This window comes from Fundulus heteroclitus, chromosome 10 (genome assembly GCF_011125445.2).
Source record: "Fundulus heteroclitus isolate FHET01 chromosome 10, MU-UCD_Fhet_4.1, whole genome shotgun sequence".
Lineage (NCBI taxonomy): Eukaryota > Metazoa > Chordata > Actinopteri > Cyprinodontiformes > Fundulidae > Fundulus > Fundulus heteroclitus.
In genome coordinates, this window is record NC_046370.1 from 14,223,987 (window position 1) to 14,247,363 (window position 23,377).

At 40.4% G+C, this 23,377-nt stretch overlaps 2 protein-coding genes across 2 annotated transcripts in view; both read right to left on the minus strand.

The window, feature by feature from the left end:
* Positions 1-600: 600 nt before the first annotated feature.
* On the minus strand, positions 601-8,020 carry si:ch73-127m5.2 (uncharacterized protein LOC561202 homolog). Its single transcript, XM_012862802.3, has 5 exons — positions 7,890-8,020; positions 4,390-5,033; positions 4,018-4,218; positions 1,728-1,857; positions 601-1,639 (listed from the first exon to the last, which is right to left on the minus strand). Exons 2-5 carry the CDS (start codon positions 4,784-4,786, stop codon positions 1,168-1,170), a joined length of 1,200 nt encoding a protein of 399 aa, XP_012718256.2. The 5' UTR covers positions 4,787-5,033; positions 7,890-8,020; the 3' UTR covers positions 601-1,167.
* Positions 8,021-8,668: 648 nt separating this feature from the next.
* Positions 8,669-23,377, minus strand: part of kif19 (kinesin family member 19) — a 49,469-nt gene continuing 34,760 nt past the window's right edge. The window contains exons 6-20 of the mRNA XM_012862801.3: positions 22,572-22,697; positions 22,298-22,492; positions 21,603-21,749; positions 19,445-19,567; positions 19,202-19,358; positions 18,924-19,098; positions 18,329-18,527; positions 17,978-18,248; positions 16,512-16,636; positions 15,904-16,067; positions 15,717-15,816; positions 13,938-14,061; positions 12,034-12,422; positions 10,118-10,289; positions 8,669-10,035 (exon numbers count right to left, since the gene is read on the minus strand). Of these exons, the coding sequence (XP_012718255.2) occupies positions 9,908-10,035; positions 10,118-10,289; positions 12,034-12,422; positions 13,938-14,061; positions 15,717-15,816; positions 15,904-16,067; positions 16,512-16,636; positions 17,978-18,248; positions 18,329-18,527; positions 18,924-19,098; positions 19,202-19,358; positions 19,445-19,567; positions 21,603-21,749; positions 22,298-22,492; positions 22,572-22,697 (2,595 nt within the window). The 3' untranslated portion in view covers positions 8,669-9,907. The remainder of the gene's footprint in view (positions 10,036-10,117; positions 10,290-12,033; positions 12,423-13,937; positions 14,062-15,716; positions 15,817-15,903; positions 16,068-16,511; positions 16,637-17,977; positions 18,249-18,328; positions 18,528-18,923; positions 19,099-19,201; positions 19,359-19,444; positions 19,568-21,602; positions 21,750-22,297; positions 22,493-22,571; positions 22,698-23,377) is intronic.

The following is a 23,377-nucleotide window of genomic DNA, read 5'->3' on the forward strand; positions in this document are numbered from 1 at the left end:
AGTTGTTTATCTATGTTAATCTTGATTATTGTGGCTTACAGGTATTGAAACCCCAGAAACAATAACAAAAAGAATTGTTAACACAGAAAGGTCAAGTTATGGCCTTCGCTATCATGGGGAAGTCTGCTGACTTAACAGTTGTCCAGCAGACAGCCAAGGAGGCTGTGTTCACTAAATGCTTAATCCAAGCATATTAGTGGAAAGTTTGGTGGAAGGAAAAAGGTATCAAAGCAAACCTGAGATAACCATCATGAATTGGCGTTGTGGTGTAACAACAGCAATCCATGATATTCACAAGGTTTGGACTACAGCTGGAGTCTGTGCTTCAAAAGCCACCAACTCCACAAACCCACTCATTTCTAGGCTAGTGGGTCCAGATTCCTCTTCTCAGATGAAAGTACATTTTTGTTTTTTTTCATTTGGAAATCAACATTTGCAAGTTGGCAGGAAGAGTCAAAAGAGGCATCGTCAAGAAGATAGGAGACACATAATCCAACAAACAAGTTGAAAACCACGCCACCTGGGCTTCTTCTGTGGCGCAACAGGCCGATCGCCTCCATGCTATGCCACACTGATGCACAGCCATGACTAAGTACTGAGCGGACTGATACTATAGTGTAAATACAATACACATACTTTTCAAAAGGTCCAAATTTCTGAATTAAAAAAACGTTCTAATTTTCTGGGGGGAACATTTTTTTTCCCTTAGCTGTAAGCCATAATCATCAAAAAGAAATGATTGGTTGAAATACATCTCTCTGTCTTTAAGGATTTAGCATAAGTTTCAGTTTTGAAATGAATATAAGATTAACTTTTCAACAATACCCGATAATTGTGATAAACCTGTATTTTCAATGCTTTTTTTTTAATTCAACCACTGCACACTAATCCTACTATATCAATATAGGTTTTTTGTGAATTGCGGATTTCCTGCTAATAAGCTGAACGTAGACACAAGGAACGGTGAGAAAAACGGGAGCTGTGTCTAGAAGCTGTACCTCTAACAGCCTATGTGTTTGAAAAGAGTTTAGGTGTCAGAAAACACTAAAAGATGTGGCAGAGTGTGACTGATCACTTTTTTTTTTTCTTCATAGGAGTCTAGGTGACTGAGTCTAGCTGGTGTGTTGTCCTGGAGTATCGGTTTAAATCTGGTGATTCCAGCAGGTGTCAAACAGTTGCAGCATCATTCAGACCACCAGAAACAGCCTCGTAACCCACAGAGACCAGGGTGAGGACATTATTCTGCATATTATCCGGCTTGCTCTGCTCTTCCTGCGACACAACAGCCTCAGAGGACCCCAAATCCATCCTCATCTTCTTCCTGTCTCTGGCTCGTCCCTTGCTTTTTAAAAGGATTTTCCCCGGCTCCTTTGCCCCCCCGCAGGTCTTGTGAGGCCGCTCGCTGTCGGATGACTGCAGCTTGCGTTGGCGCCTGCGGATGCGGCGGGACGGCATACCCGAGTCAGCGGGGTCCGACGCCGCCGCGCCGGACAGGATGCGAATCTGCTGGTCGATCACCGTGACGACCATGTCCAGCGCGACGTCCAGCATGCCTAAACCGAGGCCATGGGTGACGTTGTCAAACGCACCACTGTTTACTGGGTCCTTAAAACATTTCCTCATGTCCTCAAGATGATTCCTGCGGGGATAAAGGCAAAAGAGTTAGCCTGGCATGACTTGAGTCGCTTAAACTCGCTGATTTGGACTTATCGTGGGCACACTCGTACTTTGTTTCAATAATTTTGGACCAATGTTGAACGGTATTCGTCTCGGGGATGAGCTGTTTAGCCATGTTACCGTAGTCAATGTAGTCATGGGAAAAATCCTTCATATCTTCACACAGAGCTCCGTTGTCACCTACAAATGGAAGGGAGATAAGTGAATAAACACAAACTGAAAATTATATTAACGTCCCACTTAGCCATTTACTCAAATGTACAGCACCTCACAAAAATACTCAATCAACTTTTTTCCCCATTTTGTCAATTTCTAACAAACTTCAATCTATATTAATGAAACTTTATGTGACAGACCAAAACAAACCGCTACTCATGAAGTGGAAGGAAAGGGATATAGAGTTAATTTTTCTAAGGAATTTTGTATTTAGCTTCCCTTGGTCAATATGTTGCTGAAGCATTTTTCGCTGCACTTATAACTTCAAGCCTTTTGGCGTACTTCTCTACTAGCTTTGCACATCCAGAGACAGATTTTTTTTGGCTCTTTCTACTTTGCAAAATTTCTCCATTTCACTCGGTTTGGACAGAAATAGTCTGTAAACACCCATTCCTGTGTTTTGCTGCAAATTTTCAATTGCACTTAGGTCTTAAGTGCCTGGAGAACTGGGTCAGCCTCTGTGGTACAGCACTCCACTGGTTGAAATCCTACTTAAAGGACAGGGACTTTTTTGTGTCAGTAGGTAACTTTACATCCCAGACGACAAAAATCACATGTGGGGTTCCCCAAGGGTCCATCCTGGGTCCCCTCCTCTTCAATATCTACATGCTCCCCCTAGCTCAGATCATAAAAAACAACAACATCAGCTACCATAACTATGCAGACGACACACAGCTCTACATCACCATGTCCCCAGGTGACTATGAACCCATTCAAGCACTGAGTAAATGCCTAGAAGAAATCAATGCGTGGATGTGCCAAAATTTTCTTCAGTTGAATAAAAACAAAACAGAAGTAATAATATTTGGACCAATAGAGGAGAGATCAAAAGTTAGCACACAGCTTCAGTCGCTTCAGCTAGAAACCACTGATCAGGCTCGAAACCTGGGTGTAGTGATGGACTCAGACCTGAACCTCCAAAAGCATCTAAAGACAGTTACAAGGTCGGCCTTCTATCACCTGAGGAACATTTCCAGGATTAAAGGACTAATGACTCAGCAGGATCTGGAAAAACTAATCCATGCGTTTATATTTAGTAGAATTGATTACTGCAACGGTGTCTTCACAGGTCTGCCTAAAAAGTGGATCAGACAGCTGCAGCTGATCCAGAACGCTGCTGCCCGCGTTCTCATTAAGACTAAGAAAGTAGAGCACATCCCCCCAGTTCTAAAGTCCTTCCACTGGCTCCCTGTATCTCAGAGAATCGACTTTAAAATACTTCTGTTGGTCTATAAATCCCTGAATGGCTTAGCACCTAAATACATCACAGACTTGTTATCAGTGTATCAACCCTTCAGACCATTAAGGTATTCTGGCTCCAGCCTACTCTGCATACCTAGAACCAGAACTAAACAAGGAGGAGCAGCATTTAGTTCCTATGCTCCACTTATCTTGAACAAACTTCCAGAAAATTGTAAAGGTGCAGAAAGCCTGAGTTCCTTTAAATCAAGATTAAAAACACATTTGTTTAGGATTGCCTTCAACTTTTCTAGTTAACTGAATCACCACTTTTTTGTTCTTTTTCTATCTACGTTTTATTCCTACTTGCTTTTTTTCTGTTTTATTTTGCTATATTTTAATAATGTAAAGCACTTTGCATTGTCTTTGTACTGAATTGTGCTATATAAATAAATTTGCCTTGCCTTAAATTTGACTAAACTAGATTAGATTAGAACATATAAGTATGCTCTTATCTAAACGACTCCATTGGGGCTTTGGCTATGTATTTGTTACTGTTCTGCTGAAAGGTGAACCTCCTTCACAATCTCACAATCTTTTGCGTCCTCTAACAGGTTTCAGTCTAAGACTGCACTGTATTTAGCTCCATCCATCTTCCTTTTAACGTCTACCAGGTTCCATTCTCTGGTGAAATATTTAAAGGGGCATCAGAGTAAAAATGACTACAAAAAAAAAAAAAAAAAACTAAATGCTAGTTTAGATTTTAACTCATAATTATTTTTGAAAGCCATGTAGCTTTTCCTTCCATTTAACAATTATGCCTGGCTTTGTATTGGTCGATCACACAAACTCCCAATGAAACAAATCATAGGTTGTGACAAAAGGACATGAGTAGTTTTAAACGGTTTCACATTTGCTGCTCTTTATTAAAAGCACATCTGTCACCTTCAGTGAGCTTGGAGAACGAGGAGGATACTGCGGTAGTCGTGCTTGGCATGAGGCCAAGGACACTCAGCGACTCCAAAAGCGTTTTCTTGCTGGCTGGGCCTCTGCTGACCCGAGTGTACGCTGCCAGAGACCGCAGGGACATCTTCTCTGGGGCCTGCAGACGCCTTTTAATTTCATCATAAGAGATGAGATATTTCCCTGAGGATGAGGTCAGACAGAAGGAGACGAATCAGCACAGCAGGGAGAATTTATGCAAAACACTTCTTGAATAAAGTGTGACGACGAGAGGGCAGACTATTAGATTTTTAAGTGGAACTTTTATCAGAAGACTTCCTGCAGGCCCAAAAACTTTCCCTAAGGGTCACTTACGAGCCTTGGATCCTTTCATGTTGGGATCCAGGAGAGAAGACACTTCTGCGAATGGCATCTCGGCGACAGACTCGGAGTTTGCGCTCGAGTTTGCTGGCATCTCCTGGTGTTGGATGACTTCCTCCCCCTGGTGTGGGGCAGCGGCCTGCATCTGTGGCTGAACCTGAGTCTGAGTGCTGTGCATTTCCATGTGGTTCTGGGCTAACTGAGCCTGACCTTGTGCCTGCGGAGGGAGCACTAATGGATTTTCGGATAAACCTTGCATCCCCATGCCACCTACTGATAGGTTGCTGCCCTGCTCTGGGGACACCTGAAAAATGCTCATAACTGGCTTTACAACTGTGAAAACCATGTTTGCTTGGGGGTCCAGACTGACCAGCCTGGAGGGAGGGTCCATATTTTTTGCAAAGAAAATTTATTTCAAGCAGAAGGAGTAGAATAAAAGGATACAACTACTATTTCAGCTTTACCTTTAAGTCCTGGATACATAGTCTTTCTACAACTCTAAGGGCGATAGATATAGCTAACCAAAGAAAGGGAAACTGCTCTTTCTGCTCTATCAAGAAAATAACATTTCAGATGGATTAGTTATGTTTATTATTGATGCTCTGAAATACTCCTGACAACACAGCACAGGATTTATTCTGAAAAAGAAAACAAAACATGATTAGAACTTATTTATTAGAACTTTTTTATTTATTTTTTTATTTTTTTTACTCTAAACAGTCACTGTGCAAATCTGAAGTAAATGTTTTACAAAGGTTTAGAGTAAAACAATGACAAATACAAAATGAGTGTATTATATCTAACTGGGAAAATGACTTGAGTAGAATAGAAATATTCCTTATTGGCTCACAGGGGGGAAATACAGACCAGCAGCAAAGTGAAACGAAAATGGAAGCATGCAGATACACACTGGGGTAAAGCTCTGTATCTAGCAGGGTCAACAAATATATAACAAATATATCTCCACCACATCATTTAAAAAAAATATTGTACACACATAAGTTTTCGTCCACACGAACCCACACAAATACGCCGCTGAGCATTGTTTTAAACACGCCAGATGCAAAGGGGGAAGTGTACTGCGCAGCTAAAACCTGTGTCAGCCAATCACAATCCTTCAAAACAATCCTTCAAATAGCTGAACTCCAAGCGCTTATTCTCCTTTGCACCTCAATGAATTGGAGCAGTTGGGCTTGTAAAAACAAAACGGGCAAAAAGTGGCGGAACCAACGTAAAAATCAACACCTCTCTGATAGCATTATTTTTTTTTTACTGAACTGCATGGACAAGTCAGAAACTACGGTCACATATGTGACATCAGTGCTGCGCTAGTTTTCGCCAACTGCGTGCGAGGGACCCCAGAACGCTGTTTTGTCGTGCACACACGCAATCACAAAAACAGGGACTGCGTCTGAAAAGGTCTAAGGGGTAAGGACTCTTTAGCTAAAGTGGAAGTGGGCCAACATTCACCCTAAGTGCTGTCCGAATAGTGCAGTGAGTAAGGAAGGAGGTAGGAAAAGGAGCCTGTATGCTTCCTACCATGGTACCTTTAGCATAAGGAGCTCCCATTGTCCTTCACCAAATACTAAGAAGCTATAAGGAATCCTACAATCCTTTGCATGACATGGTGGATAAGCACAGTTATTTTTAAATGGTTAGCACCACTATAGGTGGTGTGGAGCTTGGTCAATCCGCAATGTTAGTACTATTTACAGTGACATTATTGCTTCATATGTAGGCCTACTGTGTGTGACACATGCAAGTGTACGAGCCTTCATATGAGTTGGTTTGTGGAATGGAGAGCTTTAGCCATTCGCTACAGTTGTCTAACTTACATTTTTTTTTTTTGTAATTCTGTTTTGGCAGGCTGTAGGCCTGGATTTGACTAGTGTCATCCATGTGAGTTTCTGTCTCATAATCATTTACGAGTTAAAGGCTTTCGAAAATCAGCATAGCCGTCCGAAGCTCCTTTCCTACCCAGGATAGTGAGTAGGAAAGTCGCTACTGTTCACCTCATGAAAGGTCAAAGAACAGGAGCAAGGAACAGGATTTATAATAACATATTGGACAGAGAGGGATTTTACTCAAATCTCCACTTTGGTCAGAGTTTACATAACCGTTTTTAGTGATGTAAAATGGAGTTTCCCTGTGGATGAAAGGCCAAAACGCATAAAGACTTATTAATTTACCAAGATATACGGCAACGAGTGGACTAGGCCTAAGAGTTGGAGACTGTAAATTGAGGGCAAATTTGCAATATGAGAAAAACACTGTACCATATTTTTTGGACTAGAAGTCACACTTTTTTTCATTGTTTGGCCGATCCTGCGACTTATAGTCTTGGATTGTGTGAAATGTTTAAATAAATGCGTAAGTTATAGTCCAGTGCGAGTTATATGTTTTTTTTTTTCCTCTTTATGGCGTATTTTTTGACTGATGCAACCTACATCCTGGAGCGCTCATGGTCCAAAAAAATAGGGTAGTTATTAGTTAAAAAGCTTAATCGTAAAACAGAGAGCAAAACATGAAGGATGCAAAACATGTAAGCCTAGTGCATAAAATTACCAAGACTTTACAAAAAACAAAAACAGATGTGGAAAGTCAGAACAGCTCCACAGCAAATTATGGGGAGACAAAAAAGATGGAGGGGGACGAAGAAGAAGAAGGATGAAGAAGAAAACTGTTTGAGACTGTTGTACTTTTATTTTTTATCATAAAATATTAGTTATATTCTTAGAATATTATCAGGTTTTTGTTTGTCAAGCGTGATTTAGAGTGAGCCATTATTTGTTCAAGTTATGTTTTAATACAGAAGTCATTATAAAATCCAAGTGATTTTTGTGCTGTTGACTTACAAAAGCCTGTTCTTTCTAATCAAACAGAGAAAGCATACTTAAAGGCTTTCATTTTCAAGCCTTCTTTAAGTTAATCTCATTAAAGTGTTTCACGACTCTTTAAGCAAACCAAAATATGATCTCTCTATGCCGACTACAGAGCTCAGCTGCTCTATAAACAGAACAAACGAAAAACTTTACTTTCGGGATAAAACAGTGCAAGTTCCGTCCAAAAAAAACCTGTTATTTATGCTTAGGTTAAACTTTAAAAATTATACATGTGGGACAACTCATTAAAAAGTCACAGAAACTAGCAAATTTCGATACTTTTATTTTTTTGCACGTAAAGCTATTTTAATAGATTTATAACTACGATTATTTAACGGTGATTTAAATACTGCCTTGTTGACTATGCAGCCACCGCTCTGAACTTTAAGCTAACAACACCGTAAATTTGAACAAAACCGCCGCTTCCAACGCTACAAACAACCATCATGGCGGCCAGCCGCCGCTACTGTTACTGATTTTCTCTGTTTCGGCCACTGCGAAACGTCAAAGGAAAATCTGCTAAACCGGCGAACAACGCGGAGGCGCATGTTGTCTTTCAGATGCACATCCGCCCTGGTTTAAGTTGCGGCTGATGACGGTGGTGCTACTCACCGAATTGGCGTCTGGTTTTTTTTTTCTGCTAAAAGGCCACTGATCCTAGAACGGTCGGAGTCGAAGTCAGCGACATTTTCTCTTCTTCTCCGCTGTTGCTTCGGCGGGTTGCAAATCAGCCATACGTGCACCAGCATCCGCGAAGGCAATCCAAGCTCTGATTGGTCGACCGGCCCATCGGTCAGGTTAGAATCGTTTTTCATTGGACGAGAAAAAAACGACTTTAGACGTTACGTGCCTCTCTAGACACAGCATTCATGTTTAAGCGCATTGAGTTGCAATAAAATAATATAAAATTAGTCTCCTGAATAAATGAGGTGTTATCAACTTTACACAGAAAAGAAAGTAACTGATTTTGGCGAATACACTCTTATCCGCCTTTTGCATTTTTTTATTGACATCATTTTTAAAAATAGCCTTTTATCCTTCTATCCATATGCAAAATAATAAAAAAACATCCTCATATTCTAAGGCTTGTATTGCTGTCAATTTCATATATGTATGTGTGTCTGGTGTTATGTGGTTGCAGGATTCTCACAACACAGGATATCACAAATAAGGCGTCAGACAGAAAATTATGAGGTTACATAATAATGCATCAACATAATGCCAAGTAGTTTTTCCCCCCTGAACCAATAGAATGTGTTGTAGTGGAGACAGAATTATAGCAAGCATAATTTGCTGTCCATTTATTTCCCTGTGCACCATCTAGTGGACAATTTACAACATAGCATGCTAAATACACATTCAGACAACTTCATTCCTATTTTTCGAAAATATGATCAGTTCGGTGTTTATTTAACTCAGAATTTTGTAATCAGGAGCTCGGGAAACCATGACATCATCATCTAGTCTTTCTAAATTAGTTTAAAGGCATAGTAATCCAACTGAATTTGAAGAAAGTAATAAAACAACAAAAAGGTTTATTGTTCTAGTTATCTACTAAACAGGTTTCCTCTGATTTAATTTCAGACAGTGAGGAATAAAGGTTGTGTCTTTTGAATTTTATGTAAATATTAGGTTTAACTTTGAAATATAGTCTTCTACAGTTAAATTACCTTTTGCCTTACCATCATTTCCGCAACAAACCAAATAACCCAGCAGAAAGCAGATCAAAAAACATGTGCCAGGTTACACAATCCAGTAAATTTTTATTTAGGTACAAATAAAAAAAAATACAAAATAAAGGCTAGAAAGGAGCAAATATGAAAACTGTCAATATAATAAAAGAAAAAGGCATTTTTTAAATAGTTAATTAAAAAGTGAACGAGCTAAACTGGAAAACAAAACATCTTGTGGTGCTAAGTTATGCATCTGCACAAACATGATATTTAATAAGGAAATATTTGGTTTAAAAAGGCAGAGACCTCAATGTGGGGAAAGAATGTAGAATCCACAAATTATACACATCAAGTTTTTTTTTTCTCCACAAATATCAGCACATCAGTCTGACAAGAACAAACATTAACGCTATGAAGAATACATTTTAACAATTGCTTGGACTAGAACAGCACTGACATTGGAGTGAATGTGTAAGTATCCTCTGCTTTGTTTTGACAGATGAAGTCAGACTCTATTTACATCTGTATGCTGAGCTTATTGAGTATCCCCAACTCGTTTTCGTTTCAGGCTTTCATAACAAAGATCGAAAAGTACAAAAAAAAAAAAAAAAACATTTAAAGACACAACAAACAGCAGAGTTGCATTCACAGTGAGATTCACATCTTCGCAAATTCACCAAAAACACAAGATATTCAGCACGGCAGCGGACTACAGTGAAGACATCTGACAGGACAGAAAGGGCCCCGTTATTGTAAAAAAAAACGTCTGGGTGGACTTTAGACGAGTGGATTGTAGAGCCCGATGGAGGCCTCAGAGCCCGTAGAGGACGGCACCTGTGTGAAGGCATCCGGCCCTCCTCTGTTTACTCTGTGTCGTTTTCTCTCTCGGTCTTGCCTCATGTCCCTCACTCAGGGTTTCAGGCTCGGCTGGTGATGCTGTAAGTGCACGTGTTGGGCTCAGTGTCTGCGAGTGCGCTGGGCCCCGGTGCCAGTGGTGGTGATGTACAGAAGGGGGTGAGGCTGCCGGAGCTGAGGTCCTCTCTTCAAGTTATTAATGCTGGCTGTAGAGGACTCAGCATTTGCTCCTATGGAGACAAATTAATTGAATAAACACATCCCAGCAGAAGGATTGCCGCTTAGTATGCGCTGACAGAGACAACAGCTTACCTGCTTGTGTGTGAGTGCTGTGGTGAGGCCTGACTTTGGCGATGGGAGGGACCCCTCTGTACTGGGGACGCAGCATGGAGGCCTGGGGCTGGCCGTTAATGTGAAGATGAGGGTCCGACGTGCTGTCCAGAGGCCGGAACCTCTGAGCTGTGACGGCTTTGCTCTGAGGCAGCTGCAAGGGAGAGGAGTGAGGCGATGTAAGAAATGCACGGAAAAATGAGATCCCACATTAGAACCGGCATGTGTTGACTCTAACTACTCTAATGAGTTTTCATGGGAGTGATTACTAAGTTTTGGTATGCAGCTGTACCATTTTGCTGTCCCACTGTGTTCCAGATGACTCCTAATGGGATTTCTAATATATATATATATATATATATATATATATATATATATATATATATATATATATATATATATACACAGTATATCATCACTAATCAGATAAGTCACTGCTTTTGGTAGAAGCTCAATTCCTGTACAGCAAATAATTTATTAGTAGGATAGTGGTAATGCTTCACCAAAACCAGAAAGACACAGGAACGCAAAACAAGCACTCCAACACATGGAAAATAGCCGACATAGCAAAAAGTAAGCTAATGACCACCTCTAGCATGAGCAAAGAAGCTCATAGTTTAGCAAGTTGTGACTTCTTCAGCATGTTCTTGTTGTTTTTTTGTTTCTGAGAGCGCATTAACTAGCCTAAACAGAACTGGTCCGAGATTCTACAAAAGCAAGAACAATCTTGTTTGGGTCTAGCCTCTGCGTAGTTTCTCAGATGACACTCGAACACTGATTTCAAGCCTCTGTAAACTATGAAACACAGTAGTTCAGGTCATGCTAAAAAGGATTGTTGCAACTATTAAGGTAATGTCATTAAAAAAAATAGTACCTGCTAAAAACATATTATGTATGCCAATTTTAAATGTAATAAATCCAATAACATGATTACTTGGCAGTAAAGTTATACAGTTGTACAGTTTTTGAGCTAAAAAAAAACATGAAAACATTGTGCCTATAGTTTACCAAGTAATTGTGCACTGGCGCAGCGTAAAGGAAATCCTCTGAAAATCTAAGAACTGTGAAACACGTGTGTGGCCACTGTTCTTCTCCTGAATGCAAGCAGTTGTCTAATTGCCAAATGCACTTCACAATTATGATTTAAATATGTATATATTCTGAATTAGAATATAAGCAAATCATCCATATTCTTAAAATAGAAATTTAGATTAACAACTAATTTTTAAATAGGTTTTTATAACCATAATAATCCCAGGACCTTAATTCAATAGAAAACGCATAGGGTGACATCAGACATGCGGTTTCTGAGGCAGAACAAATAGAGACAGAGAAATGGTTGAATAATGTCCAATTGTCCCGGATGGGAATACCTGTTCACAGGTGCCAGAAGTTGGTAAACTCCATGCAACGCAGATGTGAAGCACCTTCTCAGAAACAGTGGTTTTACAGCTTAATATTGGTTTAGCGATACACAGGAAAGCCAAATTATTTTTGTAAAATCGTCCCCCTCTTTTGAACAGAATGAGCAATGTTTCCAATACATGTGCGTATTCTGAGCTACAGTCACCTTAACATGCGCACCTATTATGAAGAACACAGCTGTACGATCTGAAAGGGGCTTTAGTCCAACAGCATGTCTGGGTACAGATAAGGCTCCATTTGGGTGCAGGTCTAGACAGCGGGCAGTGGTTTGGGGAGCTTCACCCTAGACTTTTGCCCTCTCTCAACTTTCATTTGTAGGTTTAGATGCAGGCAAACGTGACACAAAATATGTGTAAAAGTACTATTACATCATATTTGATCCATCACTTTGTATTTATTTTGAGGGTGGGCTGAAACCTGCAACGTATTTAACACTTCTCAACATTAAATAATAACAAATTTAAAGTACTCACTGCTTGACCAGTGACCTCAAAAGACCTGGAGCGCCTTTTCTTACGACGTGCCTCGAAGTCCAACTCGCGAGGTGTTTGGTTCTTGTTGGCAGCGTGGCGGTTTCGAGGACGCGTCCAGGTCACATGCAGGCCCGGTCCCTCCCCTGTGCTGCTGGACAGGTTATCGTCAGAGGTGGCGTGTCTCAATTCAGGGCTGGGTTGCCTCCCGCGCCGCACGGGTAGACCTCTAGGGGGCGCCTCGATCAAAGAAAGGTTGCTTTTCTGCTTCTTGGGGTCCAAAGGAGAGGGGGCGGCAGGTAACCGCAGGACGTCCACCTCCAGGGCTTTGGAACGTCGACGGGCTGCTTTCACCACGATGTTCTGGACGCCTTTAAGGATCTGCTGCCGTTCTGTGCAGACATGGGAAAATAAATGTTTTCTTACTTAAGCTTAACAGTTTCTGCAGGGGTACAAAAGACAGAAAGATGCACATGAAATATCTGCTTGTTTGTTTTGTTTTAATATATAAACATAATCTGCACCTGGGATGTTTTTTTTTTTCTGTATTTTTACAAAGGGACTTATTGCCAAATACTAAGGACATACATAGTGATAAATTCATTTCTGACTTGAGGGGATTGAAGGCAAAAGGCGTTGAAATCCGTCATGATTTGTCACATTACAACCATAAACTACAATGTATTGTGGAAGTGCATGATGGGGAAATGGAAAAACAAGGATACACCGTAACAAGTGTTTTTTTAAATTTACAATTTCAAATCTAAAAGGTCTGATATTTGTATTAAACCAGCCGAGTCCAGTCTAAGTGGCTTCCCTGTAACTCCAGAGGAGAAGAATCTCCACAGCCTGACGTGGCCGCTACCATGTTTCCCAATCGGTCGGTGTCTTCAGGATGTCTGGATGCATTTTATATCTGAGACATGTTTCATTTTGGTGACTAGAGCACTTCCTTTCACATGTTTCCTGTGTCCTTTCAAGGCTTGCAGTCAACAGCAAGCTTTTTTCTCACCACTCTTCCAAAACGGCCAGATTTGTTAAGTGCATAACTAACAGCTACCTAAAGCATGAACATCTGCATCTTTTCCTGAATTAACATAGACTTCTCCTTGCTCACAGCCTGCCCAGCGTTCTTTGGTCTTCATGATGCTCTATTTGCCAATGAGTTGATTTTTGAAGGCAGCTAGTTGCAGTGGATTTTATGTACCAGCATAGAGAGGCCTGAGTACAAACACAAGCCGCAATTAATTTTAATTTTCACCATTATTTTCCTTCCACTAAACCATTATGTACTACTCTGATGTACTTTACTGGGATTTTATTTGACAAACCAACACAAAGCTTAGAGTTGTGTTATTACTTGTTGTTACTACACTTCTCTATTGACACGAGTTATGAAAAGAGAGCTGAACGTATCTAAATGTCTGACATAACGATCATTTATTAATAACGTTCTATTAGGTGTCGATTCTCAACAACACATCAATGCGGAACTATTTAGTGATCATTGATCTGACTATTGACCTCAATAAAAAGGATTAGAGACAAACAACATTTTAAACCAAAGTTTTTCAGTTTATTTATTAGTGTAAATGAGAAGTTGGGTAATCAGTGATTGATATATTGATTAGTTAAGCCAATTTGAGCTTTTTCCCGTTTTTGAATGCCCCTCCTTTAAGCAGATTTGTGTCACATAAACAATCATGACTTCATTTTTGTGATATATGACTTTGCAGGGATCTAAAAACACATCACAGAGATATTTGAAGGATTGTGGAAAACAAAACTGGTAATTTGCTGTGTTTTTATGAAAACTAGCTCTAAGTCCATCAGCGGAACCACTTTAATAAAAGCGTGCTTGTAACAAACAGCCCATGATGAATAATATATCTGAGGAAGGAACTTACCATTTCGAAAAAGGGCCATATCACCCCCAGCTTCGCTGCTCTCGGGTGATGAGTCCAGTTGGCTGCTGATGCTGTTGCTGAGATGGCTGTAGCTTGTGAAGCTTTCAGGAGCCAGAGGCTGCAGCTGCAGACATGAGAATCAGACAGATTTATTGCCACCTAACATTTACTGCAGTGAATTTTACTTTGATCAGTGCAGTGCCTTTTCAATTTCAAATCTTGTGCTGTACATTTCTTTCTGCAAAGAAAGTTTAATTTTCGTACATAATATAATTTTAAACCCAAAATAAAAATCTAAAGAGGTGAGAAAAGAACATAGGTACAAAAAAATCTTTAAGAGGTTAACATCTGTGTGCACCTAAATCAAAAAGAAGTTGGTGCTGTTTAAGGAAAAGAAATGTATGCAGCATTTTTATGAATACAGCAATAAAAATACATGAAATAAGTTAGCTCATTTCAGTCATTCAATTCCTGATGGTAAACTTGCACTTACACACAAACAGCGACACATTTTATTACTCTTAATGTGATTAACTTGACTTATAGATAATGAAAACCTCAAAATAAGTTTGGTATGAAATTAAAAATTTTAAATAGACTAATAAAGAATTATTTACAAAAGAGAAATGTTGGCCTACTGGAAAAGATGGTCTTTTTGCTAGAATTACTGTACCAATGCGGCACAGCATGGAGGCGAGCAGCCCATGGCACTGCTCAGCTGTTAAGGAAGCCCAGGTTGCTTGGGTAGTGGCCTTAAGCTCATCTGCATCGTTGGATCTGGGTTCTGTCTTCTTTCTGTTCACACTACTGTCTAGCTTTTTCTATGGCGTTTGTGTCAGTTTGGGTGAGTTTTCTGGACAATCAAACACAGTGACACCACGGTCATTGAACAAGCATTGGATCCCTTCGGCAGTGTGGGCAGCTTCCAAGTCCTGCTGTAAACTGAAATCAGCATCTCAATAAAGCCTGTTTTCTGAAGGAAGCGTGAAGGTGTCTAACATCCCTGGGAAGATGGCTTTGTTGACTCTGGACGTCAGAAGTCCACCATTATCTCCACAGTCTTGAGAGAGTTAAGCTCCAGGTGGTTCTGACCGCACCAGTGGACCAGCCGATCCACCTCCTGTCTGTATGCAGACTCATCATTGTCCTGTATCAGACCAATTACATTGGTATCATCTGCAAACTTGAGGTTCCGGATATGTTTATTCGATACAAATATTACATTTGTAGTTCATGTCCTAGAACTACAACTGTAATGGCTTGTAACCCATTCCACAAATTGTGAATCTACCCAAACGTCTGAATGGGTTTAGATTCAAAATCCCCTCAAGGGTGTTTTCTTATTTATTCCTGTTCCTTGAACACCTTTTTCTGGCAAAACCTTTCCCTTCACTCAACGTTCTATTGACATGCTGCAGCACTGTGTAAAGAGCGAGCTACTTTAGCAATGACTTTCTCTGGTTTAACCTCCTGGCGGGCAAGGTTCAACCCCATTGATTGTGTAAGATGTAACATAACAAGATACTTTCTGATTGTCCTTATGTAATACTCAAATTTTGAGAGACAGAGAATTTTGGATTTTTTTTAACTGTAAAATTTAAAGAAGCAAACACTTGAAAAATATGACTCCATATTTCATATAATATACAAGTTTACCATTTTGGAGAGAATTACTGAAACAAATAAGCTTCTTGGCAATATTCTAATTTATCGTGATGTACCTCTCATGATTACATGAAACAAATCAGAACAGTTAGTGTTCCTCATGATGGTCCTTACCTCTCTGTTTCCTTTCCCATTAATGTGTATTGGAGGAGGGGTCATCACAGCCGAGTTCTTTATCTGCTTGGCATGGGAACGGCTCTTAAAAACCCTGTCACTAAGGCAGAGATAATATGCAAATGATTTATGTATATTTTGTTATAGATGTATATAATGAATATGAAATAGGAATATGATCTCTTACGGCTCAGCTTCTGGTAAAATGGGAGGTAAAGTGTGTCTGCGCATTTTGGCTTGACCTCGTCGGTTCTCTGTGAATATGTTGCGTACGCTCTCCTGGTCGGAATCTACATCCTGTGTGTAATCGCGACTGAGACCTGGCAGAGAAATCTTTGGTAAGGATCCCTCCTGTAAATCAGAATACAGAAGATAACTCTCATTATTCATCCCATCACTGTAATTTATATTTGAGCATCTTCATCCATCCACTGTGTATACCCGCTTGTCCTTGCAGGGTGGCGGGTGGGCCTGGTGCCCATCTCAAGCTGTCATTGGTCGAACACCAGGGTACACCCTGGGTAATTTGTCAGTCATTTGCGGTGCAACACAGAGACACACAACCATGCACACACACCTAAGGGCAAATTTAGAGAGACCAATTGGACTGTGAGAGTTAGCCGGAGTACCCGGAGAGAACCCACACATGCATCAGGAGAAAAGGCCAAATCTACACAGAGAGACCCCTAGCTGCGATTTCAACCTAGCAACTTTTTGCTGCAAGGCAGTAGTGCTACCACTGTGTCGCCCTTTATTTAAGCATCTCAATGCACTGATTTGCCATGACTCTGTTACCTTGACGGATTGTCTGGTGGTCACCTTGTCCAGGGCTACAGCTCTCTCCAGTTTTCTCTCATCCAGCTCCCTCATGTACATCTCATACAGTTCCTGGAGGTGCGGTGGCACCAGCAAGCTGTGCTCTGAAACATACAGTGACACATGCAACTAGTAAAAAAAAAATGAAATAAATCAAATGCACTTAGAACAACCAGACCTTGGGTCTCATGTACAAAAGCACCTGTTAAGGCACCTTATTCCATGGAAAAGTTCAACAATAAACAGACATCTTTATAACTGGCGTATGCGCATTTGAACAACCTGCGGGCTTGTTGGCAGCACCTTCAGGGCAGGTTGGGCACTGTTAATAATTTAAAACGTTTTCTATCTACCAGAGACTAATGAACAATTAATACATTACCATGTAGGCAAAAACATTATCGGAAATTGACACAATGCTCTAAGCGATATTGTACGTTTTTGAAATTCAAATATGTAAGGCACTGTGCACTGAGTGTTGATGAGCAGTGGTAACAACCCACAGTATGATTTTTAGTACTGCATTAGACTCCATTGTTTATAGCAGAAAAGAAGCTATACCTGAATTTATTTTTGTGTGGTTAGGAAAAATGCTTTACGCAATGTATTGTATTGTATATGAGTTGAAAGATGCGATTTGATAATAACAGTTGACCAACAGATTGTGAGATTGAGCGAATCCAGGCTTTTTCTCAGTACGAATAAGCAGTGAAATGGGGGCAACAGGGACGACTTTCTCTGTCAATGACACAACAAGGTGCAGAGCCTCTGCTTTGGAGCCTTTAGCGGCTCCTCCAGCACATGCGGGGCAGGGTATGTAAACAGAACAGCACAGCATGTATGTGTTGACCATTCACATGATAAAATATAATTCACCCGAGGCGTAGCCATTTAGTAAGTAAACGAAGAAAAGTCCCTCGATGAAGCCTTGTTTCCTCTGGAGGATTGTGCACAAGCTTGAGGCGCTTGTTTAGTGTCATACATGTCGACTGGGAGGAGACCAGGAGGGAAAGATGGAGGGTTTCTCATTTCTCATTGGGAGTAGGGTTTACAGGTCAAACTAAACTGTCCTCCTCACTCATGGTTTGAATCTGTGCAGGATCAGACAAACTTCCTTTAACTATAATCGTTATTAACAATTTCTAATAAAGAAGCAGCTGACAGAAGGACTGGGACTTGCCAGTCGACCCTGAGCCGAGCCATGCCAGCTCTGTGAAATTAAATGAACCCTATTTGAGCCAGGTTCATGAAATTCCCATACGATGTTGCATGGAATCTTTGTACATGAGGCCCCAAGGCTGCATCTTATGAATCATTTCCTCAGCATAATGAATGTATGAAAAATGGACTCATGGAGAGTTTAATTGAACAATTCTTGCAGTGCACAAGCAATTTCATGAAAATGACTAATACAGTATAATGTTTCTGGAAATCCAAACACTCACCATCTATGAACTGTCTCTGCTGCTGAATGATCTCATCACACAGGTGTCTATGCTGCTCAAAGCGCTGCACCACAAAGTTTTTCTGCCGGATGACGTTGTCTTTGATCAGAGCGGTGGACTGCATCTCTGCGTTCTCGATCTCCAGCTCGTGGACCTTGCAGAGGAGAACGAGGACTTCCCGCTGCTCCTCTGAGCTCACCCTGCGAGGAAGCAGCTCCTCCAGGCGTCGGGCTCGATCCCGGAGCTCCATAAACTTGTGCTCTAGTAAACTCTTGAATCACAGAGATTTTTTTTATTTAGTACAGGACAACATCCAAAAATTATTTTAACAATGTTCTTTAAGAAGCTGACCTTCTGCTTTTGAATCTTCTTTTGTTCTCCCATGAGGGTGACTAGGTTTTCCCGAGCCACTGCCACCTCCCGGGTCTCTGTGCTGTCTGGGGGAGACTCTGGGGTGTCTGAATCCTTCTCGCTTTCGTCTTTATTGACACTTTCCTTCCTTCTTTCTGCACGCCACTTTCTCCTGCGCTTACTCTGCTCCTGCTCCCAGCTAGTGAACAAAAAAAAAGAAAAAAAAATGTAAACAAGATTTTTACAGACAGTGGCAATTACATGTTCTAAAGCTTCCAGGCTCAAATCTCATATAATTACTTCTTTTGAATAGACTTTCTAGTCAAGGAAATTCATAATTAGACTCGTTTCATTGTTAAAACTTCATTGAAATAATACCCACAGAGAAATACTTGCTGTACACCAATTCATTTCATTTAATTAGACCAGAGCCAGAATAAAAGGTACAAGAAGAATTCCATTTAAAGGCCAGAGCAAAGCTTTAGAATAATGAATATAGACTGAAAGTCTGCTGCTAACAAGTGACACTGTAATATCACACTTTAAATGGTAAGTATGCTGAGAAGTGAAAAGACACCGCAGAAATCCGACTGACTCTGCAATGGTGACAAGGTGTTTAGAGGTGTCGATCTGGAGCTCCATGCTGCTGCTCTCCAGCTCGATCAGACTCTTCCTGATCTTCATCTGCTGCCGGAAAGCATCCAGAAGCTGCTCCCTCAACTCGTCTATCTCTGCCCTGCTCTGCTGGCTGGAGTGGGCGTGGACCTCCGCTGCAAAAGAGGCAACAAAATCATAAAAGAAAAATTAATACAGTAGAAAAATGGAAAGATTTGTCTTTCACTTTCTTGAAGGAGAAAAAAAAGAAACATTTACCCTGGATGTTTCGGATGTTCGCTCGGTCAGAGCTGACCTGCAGACTTGCCTGCTCTGCGATCTTCTTCTTGAGCCGCTGGATCTCGCAGCGGAGGTCGGAGATGATGTTCGTGTACTGAGCAATGTGGTACGACACATTTATCAGGTTCTTCTTCACCTGAAGCAAACAGTGATGAGGAACATTGTTTCTGAGAAAAGTCCACTTCAATGTGAGCTACGGTTAAGGTGTAAATTAATGTTTACCCGTGTACGAATGCTTTTGGCACGGTCAGCGTATGCCAGGGTGTTTCGAGACTCCTCAAAAGCAATAGAGGCGGGGCTAATATGGGCTATCATCACTGTTCTGCTGTTCCCGCCCAATGAGTCCTACCATTGGATGATAAGACAAAGGCTCAGGAATCCAATAGGTAACACAGAGTCTTATACCACTTAAAATTTCTCTGACACATTGCTAGCACAAACATCAGCGTCTTTTGTAGGCCCGTCTTGTGATATATAGGACTTTACTGGACAAAATGCTGCATAATTGCAAAGTGGAAGGAAAATAATATTTGGTTCCATTAGTCTCTGGTAGATAGAAAAAAGTTTGTAACTAAAACCTTGTAAAGTTTGCCGTGCAATTGTTTCAGCCCCCGGAGACTTCATTATAATTAAACCTGAAAGTCTTCCAGGGCACGTGTCTAACAAATTTGTATTTAAAAATATGTTGGGCCAATAGTTTTGCAAAACAGTTTAAAACTGTTCAGTAAGACGTCGTTCAACACAAATTTTCAAATCCGGCCTATCTTTGTTAGATTTAGTTTTGGACTTTGACTAGATCATTCTAACACAGAAATAGAAATATGTCGATGATATTTTCAGGGAAATGTGCAGTGATTGTTTCCTACTACACATTTTATTTTGAATGTATTACACAAGGTTCAATCAGATCAGATCACATCAAATCCCCTTCTTCCACAAGTTTGGTGCGTCTCCTACATGGCTTTGGTCAAAATTTTTAATGAGACTTCTAACAATGGTATTGCTTTTTGCTACTCTTCCTTAAAAACAAGATTTCTGAAGTGCACAACTAAAACACGTTTTGCCAACAGATTCTAACACCTGAGCTATGGATCTATGTAGCTCCTCCAGAGTTACCAGGGACCATCCTGCCTGCTTCTATAAATAAATGCTCTTGTTGCCCAGCCATGCAGTTTAGGTCAACAGCATTGTCATGGTAAGTTTGCAGGCGTGTTATAATCTTTCCAGTTTTTGAAAGATGGAGAGAACAATGGTCTCTGTGATGTTTTAAACAGAAATGCCAGGCTTCTGAAAATGATGTTCATTTCAGTACACTCAAAACTTGGTAGGGCCTAATTTTGCACAAATTACTGAATCAGTGCAGCGGGGCATGGAGACATCAGCAGGTGGCACCACTGGGATGTAATGAAATCACAGGTTGCTTTGATAATGGCCTTTGGGTCATCTGTATTGTTGGGTCTGGTGTCTCTCATCTTCCTCTTGACAACCAGGACAGTTTGCTGGCCAATCATGCACAGTAACACCTTGGTCACTGAATCAGCTTTTGGTTATTTTCGCAGTGTGGGCAGGTGCCACGCCCTGCTGGGATATGAGGTCAGCATCTCAATAAAGTTTGTGGAGAACATTGGACCACTGATCTATAGCCAAGTCTTTGGTTCAGGAGTGGCTTGACATGAGGAATGCAACATTTGATGCTTATGTGTAGAATTCATCTGAGCATTGTGGCTCCTTATAGGCTGATGCTTGAAGGAATTGTGCTTGACAATCCTTCCAAGGCTATTTAATCTTTTCCTTCCACTTAACTTTCTATGAATATGTTTGGATACAACACTCATTGACAGAGAGAGATAATGACTGTCTTCTGAACATTTGTCAAGTCAGCAGTCTTCCTCATGATTGTTCCGCCTACTGACCCAGACTGTGAGAGGCTCAGGAAACTTCTGCTGGTGTTCTGAGCTAATTGGCTAATTATGATGCGACACTACAAGTTTCCAATGTTTAACCTTTCCACAGTACTGTAATTTTACGCAAAGCTGAATTTTGGGTTGTCATAATCTTCTAAGCCATAAACATGAAAATTACATGAAATAAAGGCTTGACATATTCACTCCATGTGTAATAAACTATATACTATGTGAGTTTCAGTTTCTGGAACAATTGACAAAAAATATTAAACAATTTCACAATATTCTAGAACAGAACACAAATGCACTACATACTGTTCAGATTTCCATTTTGCAGTTCATAATTCTGGCCTAATCTGTTGCTCTGTCAATGAAGTTTGTTTGAATTTTGTGCAAAAGTATGACTGCTTTTGCCAGACACTGTAAAACAAAGAAAAACATATAATAAAAGCAAAATCTTTTATCTATTGCAGTACCTTCAGGAGGCGAGTCAACTTGCTGTCTCGATAGTTGACGTACTTGCTGCCATTTTTGTCGCTTAGGGCGTTAATGCAGTTGCCCAAAGCCAGGAGGGAGCGATTGATGTGAGCGCCTTCTTTCAACCGCTGGCCTCTATTCTGAGTCTGAAAGAGGCAGAGATCGATGAGTAAGAAAACCTCTGAACTGGCAGGGGTTTTTAACGCTTCATCCTTGCGAGGTAGGGTCAAATGATAGCTTTCAGGAAAAGGAACAGGAGCGAGTCAAGAAATAACAAGCAACAAAGGCATCCAGCTAGTACCGGGGAGGTTTCAATTATATAGTCAATGCCTTAGAGACAAAAAGTCAGAGGCTGGACTTACAGCAGTTTCACCTCACTTCAGTAAAATACATTTTCCTTTTACTAAGTGAATAAATACGTTACGTACTTCATGAACAAGTTTGGATTCAGTAATATTAAGTTCAATCAAAAAAGGATATGGGTTAAAATGTAATATTCAAAACTATCAATCAGGCAAAACATCAAGTAAACATTGGTTCTTTTAGATTGGCTGGTGCCCTCACTTTATTCTCCATTAGTGATTTCTAAGATTTTAAAGAGCAGTGTAGACAACGAACACAGCAAGGTTAAGTTTTGAACTTAATGTTATCAAAAAAAAGATTTGTATAAACTCAAAACGACAAATCTGTCCACCTGAGCTGCTCGTTCTGAGCCGGCGAGGTCGATCATGAACAGCCGAGCAAAGCGGACCTCCTGCAGAACGTCACGACAGCGGCTCTGCTGCTTGACGGCAACCTGCAGCACAGCGTGGGAGCGAGACGACGTCTGATTAGCGGCTGTTGGCTCCTGCGTGCGCTGCTTGTTGCCCTTCATTAGCAACTCCATGATCTGAGAACGCACAAGTGACGCTTGTCAGGGATGTTTATAGATTAACCGTATGATGAAACCTAACAAGGTGTCCTCTCACCTCCTGGGCATTGATGGTAGACACCTCTGTGATGCCTGCAACTTGAATCACACCCTTAGAGTCTTCTCTTAGGTCCAAGAAGCCAGAGGATGGGTTCAGCAGGTCTCTGATCATCTCATTATAGATCTGTGAGCACATGGATAGAGGTATAATGTATTTATCAGAACATATTAATCAGTTGTGAGGATGTTTATACAAGCACATCTTCAATGATTAGAATGTTAAGGAATCCCCCAACCCCCCTAATTAAATTAAAAAAATACAAAAACATATAAATTACACACAGATAAATATTAACACTTATTGCTGTTATTTTGGAAGATTATGGTACATCAAGTTAATTGCTTCTACATATTATATTAATGTAAAAAGAAAGATAGGATAGATCTAAATTTTTCCAAAAAAAAAAAAAAAGCTCTGAGGGGAATGATTCCATGTCACATTTTATGGTAAGACGATGCTGGAAATTCTCAAAAATCTACTCATCAGTCATACTACTAACACAAAATCAAGGATTATACTGATTATTAATCCCACAACATAATCCCTAATTATATATTTAAAAAAAGGCTAAACCATACATAAGATCTTATTTCTACAAACTACTACCACAGGGTAAAAGGAAGTTTAGTCAGTTTACTAAAATACCTCTGCATTGTACAGTATGTGCACTCGCATAAATTACTGCATCAGTGCAGCACTGATACAGATTACTCTAGCACACTTTTTCCTTCAAATCAACTTTTTAATGTTTATCTACTAAAAACTGCCAACCCAACAGTATCCATACTTGTTTAGGTAATAAC

Excerpts from the sequence above, each read along its gene's own strand:
- si:ch73-127m5.2 (XM_012862802.3), bottom strand. The coding sequence starts at position 4,786 with ATGGACCCTCCCTCCAGGCTGGTCAGTCTGGACCCCCAAGCAAACATG. Across the intron at positions 1,858-4,017 it reads GTTCTCCAAGCTCACTGAAG|GTGACAACGGAGCTCTGTGT; the intron begins GTGACAGATGTG and ends TTCCATTTGTAG. Across the intron at positions 1,640-1,727 it reads TCCAAAATTATTGAAACAAA|GAATCATCTTGAGGACATGA; the intron begins GTACGAGTGTGC and ends TTATCCCCGCAG.